The 14113-nt window shown below is 40.5% G+C and overlaps 1 protein-coding gene across 1 annotated transcript; it reads left to right on the forward strand.

Annotated features, from left to right (window-relative positions):
* Window positions 1-150: 150 nt before the first annotated feature.
* LOC109241275 lies at window positions 151-12944 on the forward strand. Its single transcript, XM_019408000.1, has 4 exons — window positions 151-265; window positions 5487-5838; window positions 12743-12806; window positions 12919-12944. The coding sequence occupies exons 1-4, from the start codon at window positions 195-197 to the stop codon at window positions 12942-12944; spliced, it is 513 nt and encodes a 170-aa protein (XP_019263545.1). The 5' UTR covers window positions 151-194.
* The last annotated feature ends 1169 nt before the right edge of the window (window positions 12945-14113 follow it).

Here is a 14113-nt window from a genome sequence, read left to right on the forward strand (position 1 = left end):
TTAGGCATATGCTAACTCTAACTAGAGTCGTAACCTTTTGATAAATCAAAAACAATAAACAAATTACATTGATCATAACAATTATATCAATATTAGGAGTATAAGTTCATTTAATGAATTAGAGAAAATGTTTATATGTATTCATCTATTCAATACCATCTCAACAATTTGTAACTGTTCCTGGCCGTTCTTATATGAGGTTCAAATCAAATACATTTACAGAATGTCCATTTCGTCTGCCTCTCACCCAGTTCGTCCAATATTTGTGAGTGAGTTTCTTGTTTAAATTTTGTTTGTTATGCTTTCACGTTTCTGTTCATTGGTCTAGTATCTTGATGTGTTCATTTAATTTCTGTTTAAAATTTGGACTAATGAATCTCTAAAATTGTGAGTTGTTTGCTGGCAGAGATCTCAAATAAAATGATTATAGTTTTGGGTAATCTTTGTTAATTTTCTTTACTTTGCTTTTGTTCAATTCGACTAAAATAAGAGTATGTGCAAGCCACGGACTGATTTTTTAGAGAAATTGAAAGTAGACGTGGATTCATGCCATTCTTTAATTGAATACAAATTTGCATAGAATTGAAATTGAGGTGCGCCGTGCCGAACAAAAATGACAATTATGTGGCCCTCGTTTTAATTAGCTTTAACTCAATCTTAGAATCCGAGGCGTGCCATTTAGCAAAAATTTCATGGCCCTCGCAAAGCTAAAACGCGTAGTTGCTTTAGGCGCGTATTTTAATAATATTACTTTTCTAAATCCGGGGTCACATTTATGTGACCCAAATCCAAATCCCAACGAAGTCGAAATGTGTCAAAAACCACGGGTGCATTTATGTGACGTGGTTCGAGACGCGTTTTCACGACGTTGCAAATCTCCTTAAAAATAATAATAAAATGCGGTTTGAATTTAAAAAGCACATAAGTTAAAACATGTATAAAAATCAGATTTTTAGCCAATTATAATAATTTAAGCGACCGTGCTAGAACCACGGGATCCGGGGGTGCCTAACACCTTCCCTCGGGTCAACAAAATTCCTTATTCAGAATTTCTGGTTCGCAGACTCCAATTGGGAAGTCAAAATTTTCCTCGATTTGGGATTTAAATTAAATCAGTGACTTGGGACACCAAAAGCCAATCCTTTCCCAAGTGGCGACTCTCTAAATAAATAAATAATTCCATTTCGAATAATGTCACTTTAAATGGAAAAACTCCCTTATACATTATCCTTCGGGGTAGGTATGCGTAAAAAAAGGAGGTGTGACAACAGGTGACCTGAAATGAAAAGACCATCCTGATGCATCTTACGTGCTACTTGTGCATTCATCTGCTTTGGATTTGCATGTTGACCGGCTTGTAGATAATGAAAGAAAATTGAGAAAATAACAGTGTTAGGACTAAGGCAGGGTAACCACTTGTTTTGAGAAGCCAATGCCCAAATGGTACTGAAATGCTGCCGGATTTTCGAAAAAATAAAAAGGGCAAAAATATTTGAAAAAGAGAGAGAAAAGATTTGTCAAAAATATTAGGTAAATCTGCTCGAACTACGCTGGTTTGATTCTCATTGGATGTGAGATACGTAGGCAACCCTCATCGGGTCCAACCTCCTTTTTGCAAGAATAGCCCAAAAATGTCAAATTTTTAAATTTTTGTTGTAAATAAGTCGGGTGATACCATTCTTGTTTAAAATAAGCCGAATGTCCCCAAAAAAGGGGGTCGGAAGGCTGTTTTTGCAAGAATAGCCACCTTGAGTCATTTTAAATGATTTGCGGGCACAACCTTAAAATCTTCCTCCCAGAAGTGCTGAGAGGTCGTATTTGCAAAACCAAGTCCTTGTTTTCTAAATAAAGAATTTTTTTCAAAGATAGCCATTTTTCCAAAATAAATCATTAAATTCCCCTTTAAATAAATGCGCAGGATGAATCCAAGTAACATTGAAACCTTCTCAGTCCTGAGCGAGATCCCCTTGAAACTCCATATGTGGTGGCATGATTTGGGAAAAGGAAGCAGAGACACTGTGGTCAAGATTTTGGGCGGTCTCGTTGATTTATTGAACATCAAACCGAGGAAGGATATTATTGAGGCACTAATACCATTTTGGGACCCGACCCGTAATGTATTCCGGTTTTTAGATTTTGAACTCACACCTACACTAGAAGAGATTGCGGGATACGCAGGCCTAAATGGGAACCTCCGGAGTAGATACCCATTGGCCCCAAGACCGGTAACCCTTCATAGATTCTTGGACTTGTTGAGCATCAGTCGGGACATTCAAGACCCGCATCTAGCAGAGGGGTTTTGCACATTGCATTTCTTATACCACCGGTATGGTAACCCAAAGGGTTTTAAGGAGTCCAACACCGGTTTGACACATGCCGGGAACAAAGACAAATGGGAAGCCCGACGGGGATTAGCCTTCATGGTAGCCTTTCTGGGAGTTGTGGTCTGTCCGAGAAAAGATGGTCACATAGACCTCGACCTTGTAGGAATGCTGGATGTTGCCATAAAGAAGCCTACTAGCACAGTGGTTCCCTTGATTGTAGCAGAAATGTACCAAGCTTTAACCAAGTGTCGAGAAGGTGTGAAATTCTTTCAGGGTTGCAATCTGCTATTACAGCTGTGGATACAGGAGCACCTTTGTCATCGCACGGGGTATATAAACTACGGTTTAACCGGGCTGAGTTGTATCGCAGAATTCGGGACCAGGGTAACAGGTATTGAGTTCCTCGTGGGCACTGAGTCTTGGTCATCATGCTTGAGATCTTTGACGGCGGATAAAGTTGAATGGGCTTTTGGGTGGCTTCCTGCTACCGAGGCTGTATACACAATGACAGAAGTACCCTACATTCTTTTGATGGGCATTCGAAGTATCCAACCTTACGCTCCTTACCGAGTCCTGAGGCAACTAGGGAGGTTTCAAACCGTTCACAATGATGAAGACCTGAGCAGGCAAGTCATTGAGTTAGGCCCGAAAGTTGCATTCCATGAAGGAAAAATCCGACAAATATGGAATGAGTGCAGGTACCTCGAGCCTAAGACTATAGTACAGGATCGGGCAAAAGGCGAGGTAGATCCCAAATACTTGACTTGGTTTGGTAAAAGATTTCAAATCCCAGAGAGACCCGCTAAAAGGCCACACATGCAGCAATTCACCGACGGAGCCCAGGTACAGTGGGATTGACAAGCCAAGGAGAGGGAATACCGAGCAAGAATAGGAAAGTTGGAGCAACAGGTCCGAGATCTTCAATTCGAAAAGAGTGTACAGGCTGCAGCTGATGAAGGTGATAAAAATAAACTAGCCCAGGAGAATGAAGCTCTCAAGGCTCAAATTCAGCAAATGAAAATAGATGCCAGGAATCAAGAAAGAAGTCTGTCTGACGAGAGATTGATAAAAAGGCTAAAGAAGCAAGTTTTGGATTGCCAGGAAGAACTGGAAAAATCTGAGGGGAACATGGTAAGACTTCGAGCACAGTGGGCCAAGAAGACTGAGGAAAGAGCCCAATTTGTACAACAAATGAAAAGAAACCACGAGGGGACCATTGCTAACATGAAGAGGAAAATGAATACCCTTGAAGAAAAGGCAGCCCGGCGGGATAAAGAATTTCAGGCCGAGAGGGAACAATGCTATGGGTTAATCGCCGAGATGGAAAAGGAAATGAAATTGCTACAAGACCTTCACTTCCAGGACTCTCAGGTGCTAGAGGCTCGTGCCCAACAAATAAGTCGACTACTCCAAGAAAAGGGCCGAATCAGGGAAAGGATCAGAAGCATTGCAAACTATATTGTTATGAAGTGTCAGGCCGCTGAACGGATGGGTCGTACCACTTTCTTTGCTTCAATGATGATATTTGTTCGCCAGGTCATGAATGATTTAGAGCAGTTGCAAAGGGGTCTTGCACGCAGGCCCGCGGCGATGTCGAATGACGCCCCGCGGGCCCCAGGGTTTGAAGCTTTGATGTATTCCTAGTTAATCGAGTCTGTATTTTGTTTTGAGTCAGCTTTTGTAATTTCCCTTTCTGAAAAAAAGAAAAACAAATAGTCTGGTAGCTTTGTAATCGCAGTTGTTATTAATGAAAATTGAGAAAAATTCCTAAAAATTGTTTCCTTATTTTTGCATTTATTTGCAAGAACTACGCTTGGTCTGATTCATGCGGAGTCATGATACGTAGGCAATCTCCATAGGATTCGACCATAACCAAAAACAAAAAGGCAAACGAGAGAAAATAAAAAGAGAGCAAAAGAGAAAGAAAGAAAAGAGCGAAAAACAATTTTGAGGAAAGGAGAGAATAGGAACAAGAAAAACCAAGGCAAGAGAAAAGAAGGAAAAAGGAAAAGAGAAGGAAAATAAGAGAAAAGCAAAGAAAAGAGGGAAAGGCAATAAACAAACAATGGAAAACAAGAGGGAAGAGTGAGAGGCTAAAGCAAAGAAAAGGCCTAGCAAATAAAGAAAAATGAAAGCCGGGATGACGCATGCAACCAAGCGAGAAATGGTTAACTGCTTAGGTGCATTCATTCCCCAAGTGTGCGGTTATCTATCTGTTAATGCTCTAACCGCTAACAAAGTTGTTGTTGATGATGAGTCCAGGCAGGTGGTTAAGTTGACTGGCATTCTGGCAACCCATTCCTACAACACCCGGTCTAAGAACAAATTAAACATGGCCAACCAGGAGTTAGAGGCAAGTAATCGTCGACCCGTCGAGGGAAGAGGAAGTAGTGGATGTTAATGCAATAAAGGAGGAGATGCATAAACTGAAGCAGCAAATGGCCGAGATGTACCAGGCCTGGTCAAAGGGACACCCACCACCAGTTTTCCCCGCTAACTCTACTTACATCCCACCGTTAGCTCAACCTCAGGATCCTCCTACTGTAAACTCATCTCCAGCCTTTCCTAACTACCAACAGTACTACGGAACCACTTCCCAAACACCACCACCTCCACCACCCAAACAAATCCCGTACCCCCCCTCCACTAGCTACCCCTGTGTTTGTAGCCCCTCCACCTGCCACATTACACAGATCCTCTGTTCCAAACCCATGATAACCACCATTACCCGCCAGAACTTACCTTCAAAGCACCAGGACCATGTTCTTACTCCCCTCGCTTTGATCTCTCGGCTGAAACTGAGAAGCCTCCCAAGAACCCTGAGCAGGAGGAGTTGACTTGAAAGGGTCCAAAGTCTATTTGATGAAGTGAACACGGTAGAAACTGGGGAAGGTTCTGGTGACGAAGAAGTGCATTTTGTCAGGCCTAATGTGAAGATCGACAATTGGGAAGCTACTCCTCTTCCTATTCAGAGGAAGTTTTGGTAGTGGGTTTTGATTTTCTTTTAGTTGTCTAGATTGTTCCAGGGTTGTGATTCAGGTTCTACGTTCTGTCCGCTTGAATGTGTTGAACTTTGTTCTCTTTCAATTTCAGTGAAATGCAATTTCCCTTCTTCTTCATTCCTGATAGTTTCATTTTGTTTTTCTTTTCTTTCTTGTACAGTTCTTTCTATGCTGGTCTCAATGACATGACATGCATGAGGAATCTTCGGCCGAGTCTTAAAAGCCGGCCTAATTCTGAAGTAATAATACAAGAAATTGAGTGTGATGATGAATTGGAACATGACGATGATGAATGGGTCAAAACCGGCCTGGAGCAATTGAGTTTGATCAAGGAGAAAAGATTGCCAGCAGGGTGCCATGGTCAATTGTATCAACAAAGAATGGCGAGAGCATATAGTAAGAAGTTGCGTCCACAAAAGTTCGAAATGGGTCAGCAAGTGTTGAGGCGTATTCTTCCACATCAGGCTGAGGCCAAAAGCAAGTTCGCTCCAAATTGGCAGGGGCCATTTGTCGTAACTAGAGTATTGTCCAATGGCGCATTATATTTGACAGATGTGGAAGGAAAATGTGTAGAAATGGCTATCAACTCCGATGCAGTCAAGAGATACTACGTATGATTCCTTTGTCTGATTGTACTTGTTTGTATTTGGCATATTTTGAAGATTGGAATGATGAAGGCATTTTGTTCTGCTACCTAAATACTTTATCCTTTGCTACCCCTTTGAGCCTCAGTTATCTTCTTTCATACCCCTCTTTTGGAATCAATGACAAAGTTCGTAAGCACAAGCATGGAAAGTAAGTGAAGGAAAAGGAGAAGGAAAACAGTGAAAAGAGAGAGAGAAGAAAAATGAAGAAAAATGAAGGAAAAAAAAGGAAAAGAAATAAAAAAAAAATCAAAGAAAAGAAAGGAAAAGAACAAAAAAAGAGAAAAGAAAAAGAAAAGAAATGAAAAGAAAAGAAAAGAAAAACAAGAAAAGAGAGAAAATGGAAGAAGAGAAAATCACAGCAACAAAGTAATTTCTATGACCCGAACTACGTTTGACTTGATCCCGAAAGGGTATGTAGGCAGCCTCTCTTTGAGGTTCAGTCACACCAAAATAAAAGTCCAAAAGTCCCCAAGAAAGAAACTGGGGCAGAAGTTGTGATTGTCGTGAGAAATATGATTCCAAAAGTTGTAATTTTGAACCCATGTTGAATTGTTTTGAGCCTTTGATACCTTTCTTTCTAACCCCATCCAAAAGCCTGCATTACGGTCCAAAGAAAGACCTTCTGATCAACCTTCAAAAAGTGCCAAGACGAGCAAGTAAAAGTGATTCATGTCAGGGGCAATACTCCGGTACAAGAAGAAAATGATGAAAATGAGAGAGTCTTATTGGTGAAAACCCTCACGGGCACCGTGAGGTGACGGGAGTTGAGAGAAGTCAAAAATGAGAGAGTCTTATTGGTGAAAACCCTCACGGGCACCGTAAGGCGAAGTGAGTTGAGAGAAATAAAAAATGAGAGAGTCTTATTGGTGAAAACCCTCGCGGGCACCTTAAGGCGAAAGTGAGTTTTCAGATAGGCAAATGAGACAAGGCTATGGTTGAAAGCTGTTCAAGACATTGCATGATGAGCAAGGTTGGGGTCTGGGTGAAAATCAGGTTATGAAAGTCTGGAGTAACAAATGTGGCAATTGAAAGTTGATTGGTTGGACAGACTGGGCCGGTTAATCCAAAATGCATGGCATGATCAATGGTGCCAACTGTTCCACTCAGATAAGTCTTCTTCTTTTCCTTCTTCGATACAAATCGTCCGTTTTTGGATTCTCTCTATCCTTAACCCTCGAGGTTATTGCATTTCATTCTTTTGAGGTCTATTCTTTAAGATGTTTCAGTGTCAGTTCTGTTCGAAACAAAAAGGGAGGAATGTCAAGGCTAACTACCAGTTTCCTAGTTGCAAAGCACAACAGGGCCAGAATATATCAAAGATGTCAAAAGGCAAAGTAAGACATAAAGAACCACCGGAAGTTTCATCGGTGGATTGATTGGATAATCTTGTGGGAGAAGCAAAGTTTCAGATAGAGGGGGTCAGAAACATAAGAAACAGCAATATGATAGAACACTTGGGTCATCAAAGTCATGGGGTTGAAAGTCGGTTAGGAAGTCGAAGCGATTCAAGGCAAGTCCAGGGAAGCAAGTCGGAGTGAAGCTCAGCGGCAGGGATGTGCCTAGCAAGAATGCCAGCAACTAGCCACCATTTTATATTAACAAGGTCTTTCTTTGATTGAAACAGGGGGCAGAAAATTTTCTTTGTTTGTTTGAAATCAGGCGCCCACCTGGAGAACAAGGAATACATTTCAAGTAGAAATCAGGCGCCCACCTGGAGAACAAGGGTATACATTTCAAATTCAGCAGCCATGCGCCCACCTGGAGAACAAGGGAATACATTTCAAAGTCAGCAATCAGGCGCCCACCTAGAGAACAAGGGAATACATTTCAAGTTCAAGTTCAGCAATCAGGCGCCGACCTGGAGAACAAGGGAATACATTTCAAATTCAGCAGTCAGGCGCCCACCTGGAGAACAAAGGAATACATTTCAAGTTCAGCAATCAGGCGCCCACCTGGAGAACAAGGGAATACATTTCAAGTTTTTGCAATCAGGCGCCCACCTGGAGAACAAGGGAATACATTTCAAGTTCAGCAGTCAGGCGCCCACCTGGAGAACAAGGGAATACATTTCAAAGTCAGCAATCAGGCGCCCACCTGGAGAACAAGGGAATACATTTTAAGTTCAGCAATCAGGCGCCCACCTGGAGAACAAGGGAATACATTTCAAGTTCAGCAATCAGGCGCCCACCTGAAGAATAAGGGAAAACATTTCAAGTTCAGCAATCAGGCGCCCACCTGGAGAACAAGGGAATACATTTCAAGTTCAACAATCAGGCGCCCACCTGGAGAACAAGGGAATACATTTCAAGTTCGACAATCAGGCGCCCACCTGGAGAATAAGGGAATACATTTCAAGTTCAGCAATCAAGCGCCCACCTGGAGAACAAGGGAATACATTTCAAATTTCTGCAATCAGGCGCCCACCTGGAGAACAAGGGATACATTTAACGTTCAGAAATCAGGCGCCCACCTGAANGGGCATGAATGTATGAGACAACAAATGTGGTAATTGATAATTGATTGGTTGGACAGACTAGGCTGGAATCCAAAATGCATGGCACGATCAATGGAATCAGCGTTTCCGCTCAGATATGTCCTGTCCTTCGTCTCTTCATTACAACTCATTCGTTTTCAGAGTTTTTCTACCCTTAAAACCTTCGAGGTCATTGCATTTCATTCTCTTGAAGTCTATCTATAAGATGTTTCAGTGTCAGTTCTATTCAAAAACAAAAGAAGGATGTCAAAGCTAACTACCAGCTTCCTAGTTAGATGGCACAACAAGGCGGGGACATGTCAAAAGAGAGTAAAACGTGGAGGACCAATGAAATCAGTGGAATAATCAGATGGTTGTGAAGGAGAAGCAAGGTTCACAAGAAGGGAACAGAAACACCAAACAGTAATACAAGGTAAAACATGTGGGTCATCAAGATCAGAGGGTTGAAAGTCAATTGGGAAATCTTGACAAGTTAAAGCAAGTCCAAAGAAGCAAGTCAGAGCAAAGTCGGAAGCGGGAGCATGGCCAACAAGAATGCCAGCAGCTAACCACCATTTTACATTAACTAAATTTTTTCTTTGATTGGAACAAGGGCAAGTAAAATTTTCTTTGTTTGTTTATTTTGTCGCAGTCAGGCGCCCACCTGAAGAACAAGGGAATACATTTCAAGTCCAGCAATCAGGCGCCCACCTGGAGAACAAGGGAAGTACAAAATTTTAAATATTTGGTACTGGGGAAGAAATTTTCTTTGTTTGTCTATTTTGTTGAAATCAGGCGCCCACCTGGAGAACAAGGGAATACATTTCAAGTTCAGCAGTCAGGCGCCCACCTGGAGAACAAGGGAATACATTTCAAGTTCAAGTTCAGCAATCAAGCGCCCACCTGGAGAACAAGGGAAGTACAATTCAAATTTTAGCTTTCACATTTTTAATAGTTGGTAATATGACGCGCCCAGCTACCAAACTGGGGCAGAAAGTTTTCTTTGTTTGTCTATTTTGTTGAAGTCAGGTACCCACCTGGAGAACAAGGGAATACATTTCAAGTGACGGCAATCAGGAGCTCACCTGGAGAATAAGGGAATACATTTCAAGTGTTAGCAGTCAGGAGCCCGCCTGGTAATGGAGGCATATATATGACAAATTTTAGCAGTCAAGCGTCACTCGGAGAAATGGCGAAACATCTCATATCGCAATTCAAGGCAGCAACAAAAGAATTCCATCGGAAGGATACAAGTTCAAGGCAACAAGAACCGCAAGATCAAGACATAGATAAGACTTTTTGTAATTCATATATCATAGCTTAGGCTAGCTTCTTTTTGTTTCAACACGGTGTAATAAGGAGGTCAGCAAGCAGTAGCAGCAGCAACAGCAGTGAAAATCACAGCTCCTGGTAGTCCCAGCTACCAAACCTTCAAGAACTACACTGACCTGATTCCTTTATAGCCAAAGATATGTAGGCAACCTTTGAAGCAGGGTTCGGTCAGACGGTTTTCAAAACGCTTCTCATGGAGTGCCGAGCAGGCAAAAATCCTTCATGGTGCTCATTTATCTTTGCCCGAAAACCCTTCGTGTCTTCGAGCAAAGAGGGGCAACTGTGAGCACGTGATTTTTGCCATGCTTAAATTACTCCTATAGAATTCATTAAAATTAGAATTTTTCTTTTAATATTTGAATTTTTAGGAATTAATTGCATGATTTTTGTGTTTGTCTGCATTTTTGTGCCTATTTAGTTAGCATAATTCATAAAAATATAGTATTTTGTCATTTTTACATTCTTTGTTAGGATTTAGTTAGTTTGAGGAAATTAATTAGTTTAATTTTAGTTTAATCCATGTTTTTGCTTTTAACACAAAAAATAAAAATCAAAAAATGAAATGAAATTGAATTGATAAAAGAAAGAAATTAATTGAAAAGGAAATAAAAGAGAAAAAAAGAAAGGTCTAACTTGGGCTTCAACCTATTAAATTTGTTGGCCCAAGCCAAAATTCCCAAAACCCAAGCCAAAAACCCTCAAGATCCCGTTCCAATCAGGCCCAAATCAGGCCAGTCCGGTCCACTCCCCATTGTAATAAAACGACGTCGTTTTAAGGGGTAATCGATCCTGGCCGTCGAGGATTCTTGATCCTACGGCCAGGAACTGGGCAAACATTCATATATCAATGTCGGATTCCCACACACACCCTCTCACTATCGTCTCAGAGTAACCCTAGTTCCCCACCGCCCCTCCGTCGTCCGCCGCCGGCTGGAAATCGCCTCTGCCAGCGGCGAACTTCCACTCACCACCAAAATTGTACCAGACACTCTTCTCAACCCCCTCTCCATGAATATCCACCTGTTACACTTCGAATCCCACCCAAAGGCCTCAAATCAGTGAAACCCTAGGGCGCCGCCATGAGTTCCTCCGCCGCCCACAGCGGCGCCACCTCCAAACTTCACCAAATTAAAACCCCTGAAACCTCTCCCTCTCCTCTTTCCAAAGCTCCGAGTATCATCCCCCAAATCCAACCAGAGCTTCTCGAATTTCATATCGAAGATTGACCCAAAAACCCTAAGTTTTCAAAATTCCGGGGTTCGTTCGATTTTGGACTGTAATAGTCCTTAATCTTGTGTTTCTCATGGAAACACACGATTAAGGACAGTTTCAGTCTGGATTTTGCAAAAGACTGGCCGGAACCCCATTTTGTTTAACTAAGGTATTTCTTTCCTGTTCTCAGTGTTTGTTTTAGCCAAAATTAGTAGGTCTAGTCATTACTTAGTCATTTTGTTTTGATCCTGTTTTGGTGATATTAGTTTAATTTTTTGTTTGAATATGTTTTGATATATGTGTCAATTCAGTGTTTATCTTCTATTACCATAGGCTTTAATTCCTTTTAATTTGTTTTTCTTTAGTCGATCCTGTTCAGTTAGTATCTGATTTTAGTTTTCTTTTATTTTTATTATTAGTGTTTGTTTTGATCAGTAATTCCTTGGTTGCTATTAGTTAGATTTTATTAATTCAGTTGTTTGGATATAGCTCAAACTCTTTGAAGTCTAGCCATAGTCAAGTTTTAACTAGGGTAAAAGGGACTGGGGGTTTGGTTAGTATAAGATAGTAAAGTTTAGATTGAATGAAGGGAAGTATAGGCATTCCTAAATAAGAATAATATTGTAGATAAAGCTGGAACACTCTAGACTCTTCTAGAAGAGGGTCTTAGTTTAAATTTCAGTAGTTCTAGGGTAATAACTTAAGTAACAAGTCAACAAATGAGGGACTAAGTGAGTAAAACTGAAAAATAAAAGAGGGACTAGGGGTGTAAAGCTGAAAATCGGAGAGAACCCTTAAGTTTGCCTATAAAAGGCATGCATTCTGCCTTCATTCACAAGTTTTGGAGACCTGAAAAAGTTTCTACAAAGTTTCAATCTCTGAAAATTCCCCCCAAAATTTTCATAAGTTTTAGAAGCTAAAATTCGAATTTCAGATCCAAAAACTAGATCTGGAATTCTGAATCTCTTTTTCATTTTAAATTTTCAGAAAAACCAAAAAAAGAAGCAACAGAAAACCAAAAAAAAAATATACTGTTACATTGAGTTTCCTAGGCCAATTTCAAGGTTTAGCACCCGTTTTCTTAGTGATTGAGGTGTTTAAAAGTTTCTGGGTTAAGTTTGAGCTGAATTTGGTTTATTCGAATCGAACTTTGGTCTGCTGAAGTTTCAAAAGTGCGCTGGGTGTATTTTGGAATCCATTTATTCAAGCTATTTTGACTGGTTTTCTGCTTGATTTGGTGTTAAGACATCTACTGGGTTCATTTGAGCTTATTTCTGTGTTGAGCCTAGCTGTTGCTTGCTGCTTACTACTGCTGATTCCTTTTTCTTCATTTTGCCTTAATCTCCAGGTACTCATTCTGCTACTACACAGCTGTATAGCATCTGTTTGCAAGTGAATAAAAGTCAATGCACAATTTCTCATGCTCAATTAGCCTACTGCATTCCTACTGCTTTTCATAGCTAGATGAATCTCTGTTTTTGTAATTAAATAGGAATTGATGTGTGTAATTGTAGGAATCAGCTTGCTAGCCTTACCACTGATTAATTGGACTGTATAAAGGACTGTTTAATTGGACTGAATAAAGGACTGTTTAATAGGAATCTCTGTATATAAACTAATGAAAGGGGACTGATGTATAGATGTATGTGCCAATTGTAAACGGCCTCAGTCGAAGCTATTAGGATAGTTGTAGTTTTGAGCTTCAGGTGACTGTTCAAAATATTGGTTTCAATGCGTTTATCAAATGATTAGGTTTCAATGTGTTTATCAAATGCTGGCTATTATGAACTTAATGCAGTGTTGCCTTTCTTAAAAAGTTTGGTTTCTATGGAATGAATCAATATCAAATGTTGAAATCTAAACTATGCTTAGGAGTCTGTTTATTAGATACAGTGTTAACACCATGCTGTTATTGGAATGTAATTCAGGAATTAGTGAGGATTTTCAGTATTAGATTTCTTTTTTCTGGCGTATAATGTTGCAAGCACACGAGTTAGACCTAAATAATTATCAGAATTTCGATCGAGTGCATTTCCTTGTTTGAGTTTAAATTGCCTTGCAAATAAATGTTCATCCTGGTTTAACACTAAATGCGGACGAGTTGGTAAATCAGGAACCATTAAGAACCTGGATATGCTGATGTTGATTTTGTTTGGGTTCATGACATTTGGGCTACGAAATTGGGCCCATCGCCCGGTTTAATTGCCCAAGTGGGCAATTTGGTTCCTGGCAGTCCTAAGATGAATATGTTCACTATTGGGCTGATGCAGAAGCCCAATTCCAGAAGTTGAAGGCATTTCAGGAGTTAATTCCGAAGCCCAAAGGAGTTAAGGGTCTAATTCATAATTTGAAATAATATAAATTTGGGCTTTCGAGCTAGGTAGCGGGTTCAAATTAAAAGGTCTTCCCTTTTGTTTGAATCCGGACTTGAACTTGAGGCCCGAATTTTATAAAATTAATCAATTAGGACTCTTTAGAGACAAATTCAATAGACAATTATAGTTTGCTCTAGGACGGCCTTTAAATAATAAAAATAAGATGAGCCTCGCCAAACAAAATGCATAAATTGCGGGGCCCTCTTTAAATGCTTATATTAAAATACTTAGAATTCGGGGCATGCCGTTTAGCGAATTTCACGGCCTCCCGCAAAGATAATAACCCGTTAGTCGCTGTAGGCGCGCTTTTAATAATTTTACCTTCCTAAATACGGGTGTGCATTTCATGCAACCCAAATCCGAATCCTAAAACGTTGGATAAAAATGTGTCGAGGATCCGGGTGCATTTCATGTGACGTGATCCAAAAACACATTTTTTTAACGACGTTCACTTTCTTAAAATTTTTAATTAAAAGCGGTAAAAAATTCTAAAATTGCACCATAAGGATAACATGTATAAAAACCAGATTTTAGCCAAATATAGCGGTTTAGCGACCGTGCTAGAACCACGGAACTCGGGAGTGCCTAACCCCTTCTCCCGGGTTAACAGAATTCCTTACTCGGATTTCTGGTTCGCGACTGTAATACAGGGTCAAACCATTTCCTCAATTCGGGATTCAAACCGGTGACTTGGGACACCATAAATCTCTCAAGTGGCGACTCTGGATCTCTTAATAGACGAATCCCA

This window comes from Nicotiana attenuata, unplaced genomic scaffold (genome assembly GCF_001879085.1).
Source record: "Nicotiana attenuata strain UT unplaced genomic scaffold, NIATTr2, whole genome shotgun sequence".
Lineage (NCBI taxonomy): Eukaryota > Viridiplantae > Streptophyta > Magnoliopsida > Solanales > Solanaceae > Nicotiana > Nicotiana attenuata.